This window comes from Excalfactoria chinensis, chromosome 24, assembly GCF_039878825.1.
Source record: "Excalfactoria chinensis isolate bCotChi1 chromosome 24, bCotChi1.hap2, whole genome shotgun sequence".
NCBI classification, from domain to species: domain Eukaryota; kingdom Metazoa; phylum Chordata; class Aves; order Galliformes; family Phasianidae; genus Excalfactoria; species Excalfactoria chinensis.
Genome location: NC_092848.1, coordinates 3,601,000 through 3,617,983, shown reverse-complemented (window position 1 = coordinate 3,617,983; position 16,984 = coordinate 3,601,000). Strand labels below are relative to the sequence as shown.

General features: G+C 42.7%; 1 protein-coding gene across 2 annotated transcripts; it reads left to right on the top strand.

Moving 5' to 3' along the window:
- The first annotated feature begins 136 nt into the window (after positions 1–136).
- On the top strand, positions 137–15,075 carry MEIOC (meiosis specific with coiled-coil domain). Of its 2 annotated transcripts, XM_072356370.1 has the most exons (8): positions 137–211; positions 1,658–1,780; positions 3,327–3,484; positions 3,595–3,699; positions 5,168–6,983; positions 8,212–8,346; positions 11,972–12,152; positions 14,890–15,075. In XM_072356370.1, the coding sequence occupies exons 1-8, from the start codon at positions 206–208 to the stop codon at positions 15,063–15,065; spliced, it is 2,700 nt and encodes an 899-aa protein (XP_072212471.1). In that variant the 5' UTR covers positions 137–205; the 3' UTR covers positions 15,066–15,075. The 2 variants fall into 2 exon arrangements, 1 of the variants encoding a protein (XP_072212471.1); XR_011905818.1 differs by lacking the exon at positions 14,890–15,075 and having other exon boundaries at positions 8,222–8,346; positions 11,972–12,108.
- Positions 15,076–16,984: the final 1,909 nt, after the last annotated feature.

Genomic DNA, 16,984 nt, shown 5'->3' with positions numbered 1-16,984 from the left:
GGTCACGTGGCGCGGGGAGGTGTGAGGAGTACGGCGGCTTCTCATTGGTCGGCTGGGTGAGGAGCTGGCCAATCCCGCTGCGCGCGCGGGGCGGGGCGGGCGGTTGCTCCTCTCTGAGGTAACGGCGCCTCAGAACTGTTGGGGCGCTGCGGGGGGACGGAGGGGCTGGCGGCGGTTCGTGCTGTGTCAGCGGCCTGCGGGCGTCATGGAGGTGAGAGGCGGCTGAAGGGGCTGCGAGGCGGAGAGTGAGCGGTTGGGTTGAGGGAATGTTGCCGTCTAAGCGTCACGGAGCGAGCGGTTGAGGTTGCCGGTCACCGAGCGGAGCTGCGGCCTTGTGCCTCTGTCAGGAGAGCGTCCCCTCAGCTGCCGTCTGGGATGAGGGCTGTGTGCTGAGGCTGGATGTCACCGCCGGCTGGGGCTCCTCGTGCTGGTGTTTGTTGCTTTGAGATGAAAAGCCATACAACTGCACGGCCAAAGGAGACAACGTGGCATAATTTGTATATGAAACTGCTGTTTTTCGCACTAATTTTCTGTGTGTGCGTGTAGTGTGTGTGTCTGAGGAAACCAGTATGGGTGCTGTGTAACTGAGTGGGGAGATTGCCCCCGTGGGCCGCGTTGTTGCCCTATGGAGCTACAAATAAACGGCTGTTAGAGAGGAGAAGTCAGTGCCGTGAAAGTTGGGCTCTTTCCGAAGTTAATAAGGATTTCAGATGTGGAAAAGGAGAACTAGGAGGAGCTGAGGGAGCTGGGGCTGTTTGGTCCGAAGAAAAGGCTGAGAGGAAAACGTATTGCTCTCCACAGCTGCCTGAAGGGCTGCAGGGTGGTGGGGGTTGGGCTCTCGAGGGATCAGGAGGAGCTGGATTGTAGAATACAATGATAGGATCATCTGAAATGGTGGGATAATTAAAGGCTCCCCAGAGCCTTCTCTTCTCTGGGAGACACAGCCTCAGCTCTTTGCCTGTCCTCATAGGGAGGTGTTCCATCCCTTGGTCTGGATGAGATACATGGAGATGGTGTCAGGCTGTGCCAGGGGACGTTTAGGTTGGGTGGGCTGGGTTGGGTGGGCTGGGTTGGGTGGGCTGGGTTGGGTGAGCTGGGTTGGGTGAGCTGGGTTAGGCTAGGAAGGTTTTCTTCATGGTGGGGGTGGTCCTGCACTGAAGGGGCTGCCCAGGGAGGAGGTGGAGCCCCCAGCCCTGGCGCTGTCTGGGATGTGCTGTAGCGATGGGGCTGGGTTGGTCAGGCAGGTGGTTGGGCTTAGTGAAGTTTTCTTTCTTCCTTTCCTACTAAAGTAACCGTAGGTGCTACAGTTGTGTATTAAATATGACACGAGTGATATCACTGCTTTATTTCTCAGCTGTGTTGTTGTTGTTTTTTTAGCTAGTCGATTTTATTTTAACTTTAACTCTGTTGTGTGCCTCAGCATTCTGAAAAGGGGAAGAAAAAAACTAAATTATCGCTTTGTTTTCATTGTCTTTTCCCACTGGGCAACTATTTCTGACCACATCCAGTAGATGGTGGGGAGAAGGGTGTTTCTTAGGGGGGAGAATCTGCAGGTAAGTTAATGTTAAATAAGTTACTTATACCAATAAGATATACAATTCTCAGGTCTGTGTATAATTATGTCCTTCTACCACTTTTTCCCCCTCATCTTTTGTAGCCTAAAGTAGTGTGCAGAGGAGGCAGCTGCTGCTGGAGCAGTGCAGAGGCTGGCAGCAGGCTGGCAGATGTGTTCAGCAGTGTGATGGCAGAGTCCGGCTCACATGGCTGCTACAAACCACAGGTTCAGTTGGTTATAAATGAGATTTGTATGTCTTTGTAGGTGTTTGTAAGCAAAATGGTCCAAGAGATTTCTGCTTTTGTTGCTTGCCATTTATAAATGAAATGCCGTAAGTTATATTATAGGTGTAAGGTTCATCAGAGAAGACAGGAACTTAAACATAGTCACAATAAAAGCTGTTCACCTGTTGTGTGTTTCACCTTTTGTTGTCTCACTTCTGTTGTAATTTTTTGCCCAATACCATCTGCTGTGTTGTGATTGATTTTGAAATCAACAGTCATCACTGCTGTACTCACAGTGTCAAGAGAACTCATCCATGAGAGAGATTTTAATTGGAGGAGTGCTACAGTGTGACGCAGGACTTTGTCCCCATCTTTCCCTCCCTCTGGTAACCTCTGTAGTGTGCGAATTTCAGACAAGATTTGTGCTTTCTCTCAGTCCTGTGACTGAACATCACAGCAGAAAGGGGGCTGACAGTAATGGAAAGAAGGAAAGAGTAGATGAGTCCACTTTGAGCTTCTCATATTTATGAGGAAGAGTGACAGAAGACAGATGTTTACGTAGAAAGCTGATAAATAGGTGAGAGGGAGCATGAGCAAATGTGGGGGGAAGAGAAATTAGGACTTTAGCTGCAGATGTGCTAAATTGAGCTGAATACATTGAGGAAGAGTTAACTGTTGGCATACTGAAACATGGAAGTAATTAGGGCCAGCAGAGGGAAATGGGTTTAGAGTAAAGGGAGGTGTGTAAAGCAAGTGTAGTCATTGAAGTTATCTGTTCTGGGAAATGAGTAATGTGAAGAAATTAGGAGTTGGAGATGCCTATGGGAAGAGTGAGAATAGTGAGAGATCAGGGGAAATAAAGAGACATGACAGCAAAACCAAGAGGTTGTGACTCAGAACTGAGTTTAAAATAAAAACACACGCAACAAAAAACTGAGGAGGGAGGGAAGGGATTAGAATCTATTAAAGAAGTATTTAAAGACTCAGTGCAGAGTGCAACATATTTGAGAGGTGAAGGAAAATGTGGTGATGAGGAAGATAGTGTTTCAGTGTTTTGTTCTTCTGTTGGTATAAACATTTGTAGCAAAGTGAGAAAGAAATTACTATTTTTAGGGAAACTTAGATGGAGGAGTCTGGTCTCCCAGCATATGTTCTTGGGGCACAGAGAAGAGATATTGTCCAAATAAAGGGGTAAAGCAGTCAAGCAGGACTTGCTTAGTCTGACAGCAGCAAATGCTGTGCTAGTGAAATACATTAAATCTTTTCATTTTGCATTTCGTAGTTGTAGCTTTTTGCAGAGGGTAGAAGTCTGAATTGAAAACCCTTTCCCAGTGCCTTCAGGGATACAACCTGAGTAGTCAGCAGGAGCAGTGCCCTGTGGCTCTATGCCCAAAAGTATGTGGTGTGCTCGTTTCTGGTGAGCTGATTGCTCCACGGGTAAAGTCATTCATAACCTTGCAGAATGAGGAAACGACGGGTTAATTTCAGTATTACAATTTATATTATTTCATATTGAAATTGATGTTCTTATTGCATATAAAATGCAGAATGAAGAAAATGTAGACCCACCTCAGACCTACAGTTCTTCCCTCTCAACACCAGAATATTCTGCAACTGTGGACTCTTCCCTTTTGTACACGCCATGGTCTGTGTGTGGAGATGACAATAAGCAGCCCATTACTCCTCAGATGAATGTGAAGTCCAGGTAGTCAGTTTTGACTGGTTGATCATTTGTGTTGAAGGATTGGGTGATTTGTTTTTTTAACTTAATGAACTGTTTGAAAATGAACTAACCAGGATGTAATTCCTTTCCAGAATTCAAACTGAAAGGAATGACTATGGCAGTGAAGCAGATTTGTATGAGCTTGTGTCTAACATCTTGGAAGAACAGGATAAATCACAGCCATATTGTGCTGAGGGGTGAGTGTGCTGTTATTCTTATTGCTGACATTGTTATTGTTATTGTTATTCTTATTGCTGTCATTCTTATTGCTGACTAAAACTGCCCTCACTTGAGCTCAGTCTGTGTTCTCTTATTTAGCTTCATATGTAGTGTTAGCAAGCCTTCCTCCTCTGCAGTTTCCTTTCCTTCCCCTTAATCTGATCATGTTATACTTGTGACAGTACCTTGGTAGCTTTTGGTTTTTGGGTATTTACACAACCTTTTTATTGGAAGTTTTTAAATAAATCCATAAGCAGCCTGGAAGGGCCATATTCAAGTAGGCCTCCTTCAGTTTAGGCCTTGGCCTAACTTTTGATCATGACTGAGTTCAGACTTCAGGTTTCTTTCTTAATTTCTGTTCATAGGAGGCATACACAAAAGAAGAAATAGTGTTCCTTTGCACTCTCCTGAATTGGCATGAAGAAAGAGTTCTATAAGCAATGAGTATTCCTTGATGTTTGTGCTATCTGAGCAGTACTTGCAGATCGAAATGTCATTACACCTGTATCCTAGTGCTGAAATAAACCATTTGATAGTTGTAATAACTGGACACAGAGTGATTCAGATACTGTATCCCCAAGGCAGCTCACTGTCTTTTGCCTGAATCCTAGTCATTCTAATCATTCTAGTTCTCACAGATAAGAAAAAGAGCCCAGTTCTTGTTCACAAGCCACTCACCCTTCATCTTCCCCACACAGTTCTCTGTGTGTGTGCTGGCTAATGTGGCCAAAGTGAGGCTCTCAAGAGAGTCAGTCTTGATCAAAAGATGTACTTACTCGTTCTTTTGCTTTAGATAGTTTAGATCTGACAGTGCTGAAAACAGAAATCCAATCTGGACTGCAATGCATTCCAGCTACAGTTCCACTTTTTCACTTGGTCTGTTTACATAGTAATTGTTCTACTGTTAATCCATGGTAATTAGAAGGAAAGGATGTGCCTGTTTTTAGTGAGTTGATTTAATAAATGCAGGGAGCAGTGTAAGCCAGTGTAAAATGCAGGTGATTCTGAAGCAATAGGCAACGCGATGCACAGAAACATTTTGTGTAGGGAACTAGGACATGGCTGTGAAGGGTTATGGGGAATTTAAGACATGATGGTCTTAACCACCTGCTCTATCATGAATATGGAGATGGTGGTGAATCCTTTGGTGGGACTGAGTGAACATCATTTGGCATGTACACATGACCTGCAGCTTAAAGGCATTGTATGTGTATCAGTTGGTTTAGGCAAACCGGAATCATCTTTCTAGTCAAGTTTTAGGAAAATAACAGAGATAGGAAGATGAACAGGTGACAATAGTAGATAATGTTCAGAGTAAGCAATTCTTTCCACAGTGAAGAGAACTGGTTGGTGGTAAACTGGGCTTTAAAACTTCTTTCCGCATTTGGGAATAGGAGAAGAGCACTGCAGGCAGAATCTAACTGTGTACTTCTTGTTTTTGTCAAGGAGTTGCTCCTCCAACTTAAAGTCTGTGTGGCCCATGAATGCTACAAGAATTGCAGACCACCACAACCTGCTGTCAGAAACTAAAAGACCAGTTGCTGCAGCTGTTTCCCAGCAGAGTTTTTATAGTAGTGAATCAACATCTGCTGCTGAAAAACAGTACTTGCAGGGTGCTAATCTTGCACCACAGCAAAAAGTAGAGGAATGTTATCACGGATTTCCTGTTACAGACCTTGAGGAGCAATGTTTGTGCACTTCTAGGAATGATCATGCCAACTGTTGCAACATGCAGGCTAATGAGAATATTAAGACAACACCTGTGTGTCAGAACTATCCATGTGTGAAAAACACCTTTGCATCTCCACCTGGTTATTTAGAAGTAATCAAAGACTCAGGAGCCGATGCTTACTCCTACAGAAGAGAGAATGCGTGTCCCAAAGGAGCAGATGCGCAGCTGCACCAAAAGCAGGCAGAAACACTCCCACAGTTTCACGGTTGCAATGAAAATGCTGATTATGGTAGATACTCTGAATATTCTCATTTTACCAAAGCAAAGCCTACCAAGAGCATCAATTGTAGCTTCCAAGAAAGTAAAAAATTATTAAGCGAAGTGACTGAGGCATCATCTCTGGATGTAGAACCCTATACTAAATTGTTTCAATTCAAATCAGGTACTCAGAGAAAAATAGAAGCCATTCCAGATCAGCAAAACTTTACATTCACCAAGGCTGCAGGACTCCTATCAGAAAAGCAGTTTGCAAATGAGCCTCCATTCTGCAGTGATCTGGGGCAAAAGTTTGAATACGGACTAAATTCTCTTCCAGCTTCACCAGGGAATGGTGACTGTGCAAATGGTGTGGATAAGCCACAGTTTTCCAAGTCTGATCTTCAGAATCCTGACTACTGTAAACCACTTCCATTGTTATCAAACTCAGCAACCTTGTCAGCAGGTGCCAATGTGAGGCAGGCTTGGATGAACTTTCAAACTAAACCCGCTGTCCCATCTCAGAGTTCAAGTATGGTGAAGCTGAATAATCATTTATCTACTTTACAAAAAAATTCCAGTATTCCCAATGATTTCTTACCGTTATCATCTTCAAATGTCCCTTTAAATGGTAATTTATCTCACAAGAACTGTCAAGATAATTCTTTGTTTTTTTCAAGTCTTGATTTTGATTATAACACTTCAGAACGAGCTCAGTCGGCTGCCCTTATAGAAGCACTGGCTAAGACTGGAGAAGAAAATCTCATTGAGTTTTTAAGTGACAAGAAATTAATGCAACCAGATAGAGGCTGCTCAGCTCAGCAGTTTGGGACCATTGAAAATCTGAACAAGCACTGTTTCCAGTTGAAGCCACAGAGCGGGCACTATGATCTAGAAGGACAAAAACACACAGACGGGTTGTTGCAGAACACGTACCAAGATTCAGTGGAGTCTCAGGGTCAGCTGAATCTCAGGCAGGGAAATAGAGGCAATAACGCTGTCAATCACACTACTCACGTACAGGCATCAAGCTTTGCCAACAGCTGTGTGGTGGGTGACTGGAAGCATAACCATCAGCTCGGTTCAGGTGCAGTCCCCTCGAGATCAGCTCGTCCATTTGGCCGTCTGGTTGTCCCTCTGATGGAGTCCTACAACATGTTCTCCAGTGACAGTTTAAATTGCTTCTATCCTTATGCTAATGATATGATGAGTGATGTACCGGCACTGGGATATCAAAAGCAAACTAAAACACACAGTGGGTCTGCCAGGGAGCTCCGTGTTAAACTAGAAGAGTGTTATGAACAGTGCCGAGCTTTGGAGAAAGAAAGAAAGGAGGTAAAAATATATATTAATATTCTGTGTCATGGATCTGAGCATACTCAAGGGTGAGACCAGCTTGAGAACATGGGTAATTCTCCTAGTCAGAGTTGGAAATAATGGGACTTGTGAGAGAAGACTGTGCTTCCCATGTATTTGAGATTGAAAACAGAAGTTTTGTAGGTTGATAGCCTGATTTGGAGCATAGTGAATGTTGTGCTTACACCAAAATTCAGTGATGTTTTCAGCCTCTGCACTGGGGCCTGAGAAAGGTATGTTGTGAGGCTAAAAAATCATAATTACAGTGCAGCACAAGGAGCAGTGTATCTGGAAACTTTCAAAGCAAATCCATTAATTATATTTCAAATTAGGACTGAACTTGAGTCCCATGAAGAATTAAGACAATGCCCTCTACTCTAGTTCTCTCTAAGGGTTCTCCTTCTCACCTCCAGTTTGCCTGAAGTTTAAAGCCCAATATATATTGGAAGAGGCTCTTTTTTTTTTTTTTTTTCTCCCAGAAACAAGCTGGAGAAATATAATAATATTAAAACATGTAAAGGAAAAAGCTTCAGACAACCTGCATGAAGCAGTTTCCACATTTAAAGCAATTGCCCTTTTTGTTAATTAGCATAAGTGCCTCAGGTTCGCATTGTGATGTGTAAAATCTGCCTTGATTTCAGCAGTTTAGGCGGCATGGAGATTCAGAAATGATCTGGAACCATCATTTTGTGTGAAGGAACCTTGATCAAAGGTTACCAGGGGACTGTGGCAGCTGGCCCTTTGCTTGTTGTCTTTGTGGAAGCTGTTGTGGAGGTCCAGTAGAAGAAATTTAATAGAGATGTAACTAATTTTTGCCAGAGCATTTCCTGACAAAAGCCAGTCGTTGCTTTGAATGGAATAATTAGAGGAAGGCAGGGCTCAACTTGAGAAGGGGATGTTATTGTCTGTATGTAGATGTAAAAGACAAAAGAGGACGAGCTGAGATGTAGGTGGGAACTGAAGAAAATCACACTATCTTGTGATAATTACTCCACTTGAAGTGCTTTGAGTGAACTGGTTGTTCATTTGAAATAGGTGATTTTTGTACCAAATGGTTAAATCCCAAGTTGATTAATCCATATTATCTACTTAGAAAACCCAAAGCCCTAAGGGGAAAAAAATGTATATCATAAACTTCTTACTCCTGTAATAAAGCACACCTCGCAACTTCTGTTCTGAAGGAGATGTCCTTTTCATTTTCCTGCAGGCTGAATCAGCTCTTGCTAAGAGTTACCCAGGGAAAAGCATTTCCAGCAATAACAATGCTCCGGTTCCAAGGCTGACATCAAACTCATCAAGAGTTGATCGCTTAATTGTGGATCAGCTACGTGAACAAGCCAGAGTGAGTTGTAAAACGATTGTAAAAATCTGTTGAATTTGTTACATAAGAGTACAGTAGAAGATGTATAAGTTTGTCAGAGCAGCTTTTGTCCAGGTAGTTTTGTTCTTCAAGGCTATGCAGGAAATATTTTAGCAGTCCCTGCTGGAATCTTTACAGCTCCAGGTTCACCCCAGCTCTTAGCCAGGAGCCCTGTGAGTATCTCAGGCTCATATTTACGTATATTTGTGCCAGGACAATGTGTTTTCTAGTACAGCGGTGTTCATGGCATGCCAGAAACCAGCCATGTAGCCAAACTGCTCGCACAGCTCTAAAATATCCCTGCATTCTGAGCTGTTCTGTGCTGAGCACCTCTTGTGTTCCTGCTCAGCAGAGAAATGTTCAATACAGCTTTGCACACACTATAGTAGAGGAGGCAGTTGTGGGGAAAAAAGAAACAAACATATTTATTAATGTTTTTAAGACATTGTGATGCATATTTGCATAACAGAGCTGTATTTGTTAGTGAGGAATGTGTATTTTGTGCAACTTCAGCTTGAATGTCTGTATTGTTAATTTGCTTTTTAAGCCAAGCAACTACAGCCTGTGAGACTTGTGCCTTCTGGGCTATGTGTGGCTCTGTGGCCAAACGATGGTGCCAGTGTGCAGTATCATGCTGCTTTGCAAGGCAGCAGCCTGTGCAGAATCCTGCAAGGGAGACCAGAGGGAGGAGGTGAACACAGGCAGGGGCTGATCTGTGCTGCCACAGATAGTGGTGGTTGGCGGGCTTTCGTCTGGGTCTGAGAGGCCAAAGCCAGGCTGCCTGTGCCTGAAGGAAGAGAGATGTGGGCTGAACAACAGAGCTGCCGGAGCCTGTCTCTGCAGGAGGATGAAAGGCAGTGGCTGCTGTGCTAAAAGATGCTGGTTCTTGGAGGAACCGATGCTGCAGAGACCAGCTCTCAAGGCAGCAGTGTTAAGGCTCAGTCTTTCTTACCAGTCTCGTACAGGTGAAATAAACCATGGAGCCACGTTGACTTACTGCCTGCCGGGATCAGTCTTCTGCAGCTGCCTGCTTTTGTTCCTAAAGCTGAGTAGAGAGTAAAGTTGAAAATCTATCAATAGGCTGAAGTCTTAGTGCACCATTTTCAAATTACTGAACTTCGAAAGAACAGTGTAAGGGAATTACCTCTTTAATTTGAGATAGCATGCCTGTCCTCGTCTTTAAGACTGCGCTTAAATGAGGACTTAATCTTGCCTAGCTATTTGAGGAACCAAACTTCAGAATAAAGAACCTCAAATGCCTATTGGACAGCAACTGAAAGGTAGTTTCAAGGATGCTCAAAAGCACAGTAGGCAGTTGAACCTGGATTGTAGCATCAAAAAGCACAGGGACAGCCAATGAGAAAAACTAGTACAAAGGCCCAAGTGAAAGCTGACTGGATGGATGTGGGGTTAACTCTTGTTAGTGCAGCGTATCTGGTTAAAAACGTCTTGGTGCTTGCAGACATTTTTTCATTTCTCATTTGAGACTCCGATTTACAGTTGCTTTTATTTCCAGAACAAAATGTAGCTGAAGAAGAGACAGTAGCTTCCTTCACTGTGCCAGTCAGTAGCTACTAAAAGCTCTTAAGCTAAGATCTACCCTGTACAGACTCTTATCTCCTTTGTGTCTGGTAAATCTCCAGCTCCTTTGTAACTGGAGAATGCCACTGTGGAATGTGCTGAGGCTGGATGTTCAGTCTCACCTGTTATTAAGTAAAACAGAATAGTCCCTGCTGGACACGCGTCTCTGTATGATAAGCAGTCATCAAAGCTGGACCTGAGACTTCAGTCCTTATTCACTGGTACGTTCTCCCCCTGGACTGTAGGGGAAGCTGCTGGCCTCCTGCTGTTCCCACTGAGGGTTCTGAGTGACTGAGCAAGCCCTGTGGCAGGCAAGGGAGGAGGTGGGAAGTCGAACATTTGAGCCTTTAGTGGTTCTCCTTGGGTTCCAGGGCAGCCCAGCTTTGATGAGTCTTATGGATTCTGATTTTACATACCCGTTGCTTCTTCCAGGCTTATTATAAAGAATGCAGGCATTTGACATACTGCAGTGGGTCACGTTAGGTGTGGTCATGGTACCTGAAAACCAGATCTTGGAGAGCCTAACTCCTTCTGTGGGTCTGTATGTCACTGTAGCACCTAATTTAATACAAAAATGGCCTTCAAGGATTATCAAGTCCAACCATCAACAACTCTAAGATGTGAAATGACTGTCAGGTTCAACTTAATGTGCTTTACTTGCTTACATAATCCTGCTCTGCCATTCTTTAACATTTGTCCTTCAGAAGCCATGCTAGTGATTTCCAAACAATGTTAGCAACATTTGTTTCCTCTCCCACTGAGTGATTCCTCAGTTGTTTATGTGGAACTCACCCTGCTTCCTTCAATTTTTTTTATTATTTTTTTACTTTATAAATGTAGATTGTCACTTTTTGAGTTTACTGGTTGCTGCTGCCACAGAAACTTGCATAATTTATTAATGCCTGCAGTTTTTTTTTCCAGGCTTTCACAAGATGTAAGAGGAGGCAAGACTATCTTGTCAGTAGGAGCTTGCTCTTCCTGAGTGCTCTCTACAAAGCCCAGTGTCATGGAGCAGGCTGCCCTGCTCTGCTGCTCTGTGTGCTCCTGCCAAAATAACTGTCTTGGCCAACAGTCTGCTCTGAGGATACTTGAGGCGGGTTGGACAAATTGTCCTGCCTCACATCTTCTGTTTCCCAGCCGGCTGATAGAAAAAATGAGTATTTATCCTTTTGGGAAAGCTTCCAGTCCTTCTGTTGTAAGGAAGCATTAAGAACTTGGCTTTGCACTGTGCTTGCAGCCCCTGTTTGTTTGTTTTTTAACTTATTAATCACCAGGTTTCTTTATAGGTCACCAAGAGCAGCCATTGTCCAGTAAACATTACAATTCTGGAATTCTGTGTTCCATATCTGCAAACAAGGAGCCAGGTTCTCCAGAGGCCTGTGAGCCACAGCTGAGGAATCACTCACTGAAGGGAAATTCTTAGTAATGTAACTGTTGTGAGATAAACAAGACAGCAGAAGCACAGATTTTCATTTGTCTGAAGAAAGCAGTGATTTTTGAGTGCCTGTGCTGAATGTGTATCCTGAAAGTCAGCCTATGGGTGTGGCTACAGCAGCTTTTTGCCAATCTAAGCTGCTCTCACATGCTGATGTTGGCTTTGCACTGGCATGAGGAAATCATCTGGGTGAAAACTGGGCAGCTTCTGTAGGATTCGTTCTCACGCAGGTGATTGCAGCAGTGCTGATGGAATGTAAACCAAGTGATCTCGGTTTAGAATGTTGTCAGGGAAAACAGCTCCTGTGATGGAGCTGTCCTAGAGTTGTAATACCCATTATTAACAGGTAAGCTGGATTTCCTGGTGTTGTTACTGTGCATTTTGCTATTCTGTACATACTCAGGTATTTTACAGCTTTGTTTTTGGAGAAGAATTCCAGGTAAGAATTTTAACTACTTCACCAATAACTTTATGAACAGTTCTCAAGAGAAAATAATGGTTATAGTTAATCCTTTCTTCCTAATCTTGTTTTTCATGGAAGCATAGATGAGTACAGCTTGAACTCTTGTTAATGTGTGAACTGTTCATTAGGTTGTGACTTTACTGGGAAAAATGGAGCGTCTTCGCAGTTCTCCCCTTCATGTCAACATTTCTACTGCTCTGGACAAATATCTGGAGGTAATTCGTGTCGTGCAGACGCGTAGAAAATATGAGATTGTAAATGCTTCCCATCAACAGAAGCAAGGAACTCCCAGATGCCAAGATGACAGAGGTATTACTGTGCTGATATACTTCAGTGAAGTAGCTGAAATTCTACATGTATTGCAAGTCTGTGTTAAAACGTCTGAAAGTTTTGATGCTACAGCTTTATTTTGTTTTACAACAAATTATAACCATGTTATTTTTCAGCTCTGAGAGAAGCAGGCCATCTGTTCTAGGTGATAAGTTAAATCAGTTTTGATAGCATTAATTCAATTGATTATGTAAAGCAGCTTGTCATTGGAGATGTGTTTAAGCTGTTGCCTCATTCTCTCTGTCCCTTGTAATACTTTAACCATCATCTCTGTAGCTCTGTCTGTATTTCTACATTTAACTTCCATAGTATCTTAACATTGAACCTGTGAAGAGGGACCAACGTGTCCTTGAGTTATAAATGCACTTTTTTTTTTTTTTTAAGTATTTCTATTGAAGACTGACAAAAAATAAATAAAAATGGGCAGTGTTTTGGACGGATATGTAAAGATATACCATTCAGAATGGTTTTATTCTTAATGGTATCCAAAATATGCAGAACGTTCAGCTTAATCGCTCAGTAGTGCACGGGCAGAACGGCAGGTTCTTTCCTCTCTTTGTTCCCCAGATGTGAGTCAGAATAAAGCCCTGCCACCTGTGATGCTCTGTTCCATGGCTTTGTATTGCAAGCTTTGTTACAATTCTGACACTGCTCTGTTCATTTCTTGCCTCTCTTCCCAAAATGGATTATTTTATGCCTTTTGAGATTCCCATCATGCAGTTCTGCAATTCTCAAGATTACTTCAAAAGATACACTCTAGCTATTTTCCTTTTCACTTCTTCAGTCCTTTTTGTTTCTCTTTATCTTGAAGGTCATGTGATGTTTTTGGTCTTTAAGCCCATGAAAATAATTGGCATTGGCTTTAGTGCTACACCTTAACCAGGTCAGTGAGCTCTTTGCAGCTGAGTAGACAAGAAAACAACTAGCTGTCTTTGAGACCTGTTCACTGGCCCAGCTTCTTTAGGAAGAGAAGGAAGTGGCCTTACACAATGGGATCTGATAATTGAACCAGACGGGCTGTGCTTTCTACATCTGCTTCTCCTCTGCCATGCTGGCTGGCTGTGAGATGTGTCAGCCTGTTGTAGCAGCTGGTGAGACATTCCAGTGTTAGAATACTCAACCTAGGAACTACCTTTGCTGTGTGTATGGGAGAGCTTTGAGGAAAATGTTGCAAACTGTGCAATTCCTCTCTTTGATGGAGCTTTCTTGTTAGTGTGTTAGTTTTGTTCTGTTTGCGGAAGGGTTTCCCTCTGCTCTACCTTGTTCCCATAGCACCTTTATATTCCACCTCATACAGCATTGCCTATCTTACAAAGCAGAATCTGACCATTGTGTCCTGTGTTCTAGGAGGTCTGACTTCAACCAAACTGGTACTTGAGCCATGGACTCCTCTTCTCCTAGCTGACTCTCTTTATTTTGGACACAAATTTGCTTTGTTGGGTAGCAGGTGGATCTGAGCTGCCCAATTTTTGCTGTATTGATGTGCAACATGTCTGGAAAATTCTGCTACTACACATAAGAGTTGCAGAACTGTACATGAAATCTGGCAGTTGTTTGTAAATGATTTTGACCAGCTCATGAATGCAGTTCTGCCAGAAATCGGGATGATGGCAAGAAAGTTTTTCCTGACTCTGCCACCTAGAACAACAATCAGGCCTTCCAGTGCATCATTCAGAGCCATTTGTAACCATACCTCTGTTGCCTTAGATTCGATGTTCAAGGTCTCTCAGAATAATCTAGATGTTACAGATGATCTTTTGAGGACAGGAAAAGACCTCTTTAATGTCTGTAGCTCTTGGGTACTGCGTCCAAAGACTTTAGAACAACTCTTGCTTATTCTGGTGAGATTTTCCCTTCTTACCTGGTTGTGACCCAATTACCGGCTGTATCTTTCTGCTTTGAGATGTGCATTTCTATGAGCGTCACTTGATTCTTAGCTTCTTCAGCCATTGTATGAGAGCCAGACGAGCTGGTGATGAGGGAAATGATGAGGGGATGAAGTTAGGCCTTGAAATCCTGTCCTTCCCTGAGATTCCCTTTATATCTCTAGGAGCAGTATGCTTTCACCTAGAACAGTGAACCCAAGGCTGCTGGTTGAAGGTAGGTGCCAGGTAAAAATGCTGGTGCCTAGGAGAGAGTATGAAATGTCTCCTCACAGAGACTGGGATTGAAATCCAGTAATTATCTACACATTTAATGACTGTTGTAAGCACTGAGCTGCTGAATCAGTGTACCGCTGTACCACCTCTGCTTCTCTTTACTTTGAAATGGTGGGTTTTGTCACAGTTTTGCAGAACATTGCCTGTATGCTCTAATAAAATGTGCTAAACAAGCTACTCCTTCACTTGTTTTGCCAGAATAGCTTCTTAGGCCAGATGGGCAGAGGATCCATTTTGTAGATCTGAAGGGCTCGCTGTGAACACTGAGCAATGAGCTCAGGGATGGAGTGTGTCCATAGAATATTTTCCAACACAGAGGTGGCTGTAAGGCTTTAGTTGTTCCTGACAGTCAATGAGAGCTAAGTAGGATTTTTAACAAAACAAGTACCTCCGTTCCACATACCCACCTCCTTGTATTAGGGCCTAAAAACACTGCTTTCTCAGATGGAACTTGTACAACTTTGTAAAGGAAGAGACAAAATCAGACTCAAAAGGCTCTAAAAGATCCTGCTTTTTCATCAGCAGTGCAGTGATTAAAGCTCCTTTCTCCCTTGCAGATGTTTTAGCTCTCGCGCTGGCAATTAACAAGATGAGTGCAGCAACACGTCACGTGCGTACAAGTCTGTGGTGTGCGCTGCAGGTGACCCTGCCAAAACCTGCAGCTGGGCAGCTGCTCACAGCAAAAACTCTTCGGGAGAGGGTACGGCCTGAAGAAAAACGTACCAAAACCTGAACGGCAGTGACAGCCCGGATCAGATGGCAGAAACCACATGCGAAAGAAAAGGTTGAGGTGTGTCTGTATGAAGAGGTGATGATGTTAATTCTTTCTTATTATTTGTAAAGTTGAAACTACTGCTACTCGTATTTAAAGCTGTATCTCGAGAAGTTGAATTTTTCATAAGGGGCTCTCGGTTTCTACTTAAACTGCTGAAATTACAGGCAGGACCATAATATTGTGAAGCCTAACCGATGAATATTAAGTAATCTTACTACTTAAACAACGAACACCCAAGACATTATTTGACGTCTGCAGGTGAGCCTTGGTGTAAAATTCTTCTGTTAAGTTTGTTTGGTTTTGCTTTAGAAAAGGGGTTTTAAAATATCGAGTCTTCAAGACTGTAGTCTACTGTGGTGTCCAGGTGGTATCAGACAAGATTGTGACGTAAAAGTGTTTTCTTTATCAAACCAGTACCTGTAAACAGGAGGAAGAATGCTCAAAGTACTCGACGTTCATGTAAAATTAAATATTTAAAATATTAGTATTTATGAATTTGAGATTTTAGAATCCACGTTTGTGAAAGAAAATGCACCAGATTCTGCTAAATTAAATGATGATAAAATTGCTCTTGCAATTTAGTAAATGTATTCAAATCATTTGGGCGTGCCCTCAGGCAAAGAAAAAAAACCTGTTTTAAAGTACTTAAACCTAATCAAAATGTGACATGCACACGGTGTTAACCTCTAAAAAAAGCTGTACAGCAGCTGAAATAATGACTGTTGTTTTTAATGCCTTCACTTGAAAGCTTAGAATGGAGGGTAGGCATCACAATGTTCTGAAACTCGTGTTTTTTTTTAAAGTTACTCTTTCACTGGTTTGGTTTGTGATTTGGTTGTCCTATTTTAGATACATTGGTTTGCATCTGTATTTTTGACAGCTCTTGAAACTTGGTGCTTATCTGCACATCTTATCTCAATCTCTGTACTGAGTATAAATAACTTATTCACCGATAGGAAGCGTTGGTATTATGTGACTTAGGAGATAAGGGGTTTTAACACTTCCAGCATCGCGTTTATAACGTGTGGATTAAGTTTATTCAGTTTTCCTTGCCTAGATGCACTGATGTTTGAAACACAGTCTGTGTTCTTCCTACTTGTGGAAATCCTGCTATGTACGAGGTATAATCACACCACATAAATTGTCATTGGGGATTATGAGAGAAACACTGAATGAGAATGCGGGAGAAAGTAACCACTTTGATCACTGGTATGGCCAGAAGTACTGCCAGCGTGAATTTATGGGGGCAGGAGGACAAAGCACATTTCATACCACAAGTCACTGCATTAAGATTTGTTAACTAGGACGTGTTGGTGTTAAAAACAAACGGAATTTAGTCTGTCTGGTAAGAAATAAATTAGCTTTCGTTGGAGAAAATTTGTTCTGTTTTTCTTTGTGTCTCAGTTCCCAAAGCATTCTCCAGTAACGAGAACTCATTTTCAGTTACTTACTGAAATATGAGGTACAAAGCAGCGGTATGCAGATATTAATACAGGAAATGGCTGTAACTTTAGACTATGGCAAAACTGATTCAGTGCAGTGAATACAAAGTGTATCTTAGTTAAAAGCTCTGCACTGTCACAGAGCTCATGCAATGATTTCAGCACCTGCAGTAGAAATCTCCTTTGGTCTCAATGCCAGGACAAGGAGAGTGAAGTAACATTTGCTATCAGGCACTTCCTACCAGAGACCCATGGGTCTGTGCTCCTGAAAGTTATCTGCCATCAGTGCTCAGCTCCCTGCATCAGCAGCAGGATTTATTAGCATCCACTAACAGCTCTGTGGCTTCAAGGAAGACCTGTGACATCGTTAGCCAGGAAGCATTAACTGTGCTGAAGCAGGCTGAGGGCCAGGGGCAGAGCTTACGTTCTTCAATA

What these genes read in the sequence shown, in the direction of transcription:
- MEIOC (XM_072356370.1), top strand. An exon ending in TGGAGAAAGAAAGAAAGGAG is followed by an intron (nt 6,984 to 8,211) that starts GTAAAAATATAT and finishes ATTTTCCTGCAG; the next exon opens with GCTGAATCAGCTCTTGCTAA. An exon ending in CAGATGCCAAGATGACAGAG is followed by an intron (nt 12,153 to 14,889) that starts GTATTACTGTGC and finishes TCTCCCTTGCAG; the next exon opens with ATGTTTTAGCTCTCGCGCTG.